Consider the following 3,034-nt stretch of genomic DNA (forward strand, 5'->3'; position numbering starts at 1 on the left):
CTAGATGCCATTATGACCATAATAAGTGCCGAGTCTCTCGCCATTGTTGGCAAACCAGACGGTGAGCATGTTGTTCTTGGCACGGTGGAAGAAAGAGCATATCTCCCTCCTGGCTCTTGCGCTTGATGAACGAGTTAGGGCTCGGTTCGACTATGGTCGCCAGCGAACCATTTTCAACCATATTCAAGCAAGAACCGACCTAAGCAAGTTAGGCTAAGATTATTTGGCATAATCAAACGAAACTAGTCTATAATTGAGCCAATTAAAATAAAAGATTGAACCGGGCCACGCGAGCAATATTATTAGGCATAATCAAACTAAACTAGTCCATAATTGACCCAATTAAAATAAAAGACTGAATCGGGCCATGCCAATTGAGTAAGATTATTAGGCTTAATCAAACGAAACATAATTGAGCCAATTAAAGTAAAATATAGCCTAATTCTCATAATTAGTTTAGCATGTATCAGCAGCTTGAGCCAATTAAACTAAATGCGGGGTTCTTCCTTATCAGTCGTTCCTTCATCTCCCTCCTCACTCTCCTCGCATCATCCCACATCCTCTTCGCCGCGTACGTGTTCGACAGGAGTACGTAGTCCCCACAGTGATCCGACCGCAGCTCCATCAAGTTCCGCACTACAATCTCCGCAAGTTCGACGTCCAAGTTCACCCTGCAAGCGCTGAGAAGACTCCTCCAAACTGCTGCGTTCACCTTCCCCTCCATGGAGCACATCAACTGGAGAGCTTCCCTTGGTCTGCCGGCCCTGCTCAAAAGGTCGATCACGCAACCATAGTGCTCGACTCGAGGGACGATGCCGAAGTCTCGCTGCATGGACTTGAAGTAGCCCAGCCCCTCTTCGACCAACCCGGCATGGCTACATGCACTCAGAACAGCCACGAAGGTGACACCGTCCGGCCTCACGTCCGACCCCTGCATCGAAACAAACAGCGCCAGTGCGTGTCTGGTGTGCCCGTGCACCGCAAGACAACGGATCATCGAACTCCAAGCCACGGCATCTTTCTTCGCCATCTTGTCGAACACTTCTTGCGACCCCTCGATGCACCCACATTTGGAGTACATTTCGATTAGAGCTGTACCCAGAACCACATCGAAACGAGGGAATCTTTCTTCGATGTAGAAGTGGATGCTTTTGCCAAGATCAAGCATGCCTGCGTGGCCGCAAGCGCTCAGCGCACTGACCAGCGTTGGCTCGTCGGGCGTAAGCCCCGATTCCTGCAGTTCCACGTAAAATTGCAGAGCTTTGATGAAGCAGCCATTATGAACATACCCACCTAAAAGAGCATTCCAAACGCCAACATCTTTAGCTCTCATCTCGTCAAACACTTGTTTCGCCGGCTCTAAGCGACCACATCTGGCGTACATGTCAACGAGAGCAGTGCACAATTTGATCTCCTTTTCAAATTGCATGGTCCTTTTGTGAACACACCCATGCATCTGCTTTCCCAAGCAAAGATCCTTCATTTGGGAGCACGCAGAAAGGGCAGTGATCACGGTGACATCGGTCGGGGCGACACTCGCCGATGACATCCTGCCCAATAGCTTCAGGGCATCGTTCGGGAGGCTGTTGTGAACGTAGCCACTGATCATCACGTTCCATGCAACAACATCCCAGGAGGGAACCGTGTCGAACAGCTTTCTCATGGAGGCCACGTCGCAGCAGGAAGCGTACGCATGCATCAAAGAGTTGATAGCGTGGTTGCTAGACTGGCACCCACTCGCTATAACAAGGCAATGGATAGCTTTCGTGGCCCGGTGAGACTGCAAGCGAGCGGACGCTCTGAGCGCGAAGGCGTAGCTGTAAGTGTCGGGCACCGCGAAGGGTGTTTGGAGCATTGTAGCAAACAGAAGAAGGGCATGATGAGGTGCGGGACTGAGTGAGAGGCCTCTGATGAGGGTGTTCCAGGTGAAGAGATTGGGAGGTTGCTGGGAGTGGGAGAAGAGGAGCAAGGCGTAGGGAAGTGTGTGCTGGTGGTGGTGGAGTCTAATTGTGAGGGTCTCTATTAGCTTGCCCAAGAGGAAAGGGTTAGAATGGAGGCCTGTGGTAGCAAGGGGAGCTTGAATTTGTTTGAGTTGGGGGAGAGTAGTGCACTGGTCTAGGAGCAAAATGTAGTGGCTGCGGCCATAGGGAGAAGGTTGTTGAGTAGATTGGAATGCTGGAATTGTAAGAAGACAGGCCCTGAGTGATGAAGGTTCTGTTAGTCTGGGAACAAATTTGGTGGATGCAATGAACATGCTGGTTCTGTTCCTTGAGGGTAACTATCAGTCCTCTTTTTGGCTGAGAGATGATAAACTTTGCCCAAAACCGCACACAATCGAAGAAGAGGATACAATTATGAGTATTACCATTAATTACTATTCCACCTCTATAAGACCAACTCAATGGATGATGCACTGAATAGTGATTTGATTGGTGGACAGTATGACCAAGCAACAGTTCGGCAATCAGAAGGGAAAGCAACACAGCAAATGATATATAGTCTCGTAGATGATAAGCAAATGTGACGTAAAACTAATAGAGAACCAGTTCAGTTGGAAGGTGCCATAAGTACATAAAGCCCGAATAGGTTAGAGGTAAACTAGTATTCTTTCTCAAACTTCATATTGCTCATAGGACTTGAGCAGCTCGGTGCAGGCTGGCAAGGGAGTGTTCTTCTGGAAGCCAAGTGAGTTTACATATCTAGTGGTTGAGGCGATACCCTTGTCGTTGTGACTGAGGAACACGCGAGCCCTCTCACGACCTTGGACCATTTTCTGGACTGCTAATGAGCATAAGATTCACAGATCTCGTGCTCATGCTCATCAACAACTAGTATGTTGTAGGTACCCGTGTGGTCGGTGGTGCCGTCGAAACTGCATGTCTTTGTGCCAGTGGCTTTCGATCGACACTCAACCCTCACATTTGGACCTGCAGAGTACAAAAATTTCGAGTCTTGAAAAAGTGAACAATCACATGGCGCAGAGCAAATCCACATCCTCATGCAGTGCCAAAAAATCTTGATAATATCCATATCC

General features: G+C 48.7%; 1 protein-coding gene across 1 annotated transcript; it reads right to left on the reverse strand.

The window, feature by feature from the left end:
• Positions 1 to 466: 466 nt before the first annotated feature.
• Positions 467 to 2,254, reverse strand: LOC135673923 (pentatricopeptide repeat-containing protein At1g08070, chloroplastic-like). The gene has a single exon (XM_065183324.1). The coding sequence runs from the start codon at positions 2,252 to 2,254 to the stop codon at positions 467 to 469; it is 1,788 nt and encodes a 595-aa protein (XP_065039396.1).
• Between the last annotated feature and the right edge of the window lie 780 nt (positions 2,255 to 3,034).

The sequence above is a fragment of the Musa acuminata genome, chromosome BXJ1-5, assembly GCF_036884655.1.
Source record: "Musa acuminata AAA Group cultivar baxijiao chromosome BXJ1-5, Cavendish_Baxijiao_AAA, whole genome shotgun sequence".
In the NCBI taxonomy this organism is placed as follows: domain Eukaryota; kingdom Viridiplantae; phylum Streptophyta; class Magnoliopsida; order Zingiberales; family Musaceae; genus Musa; species Musa acuminata.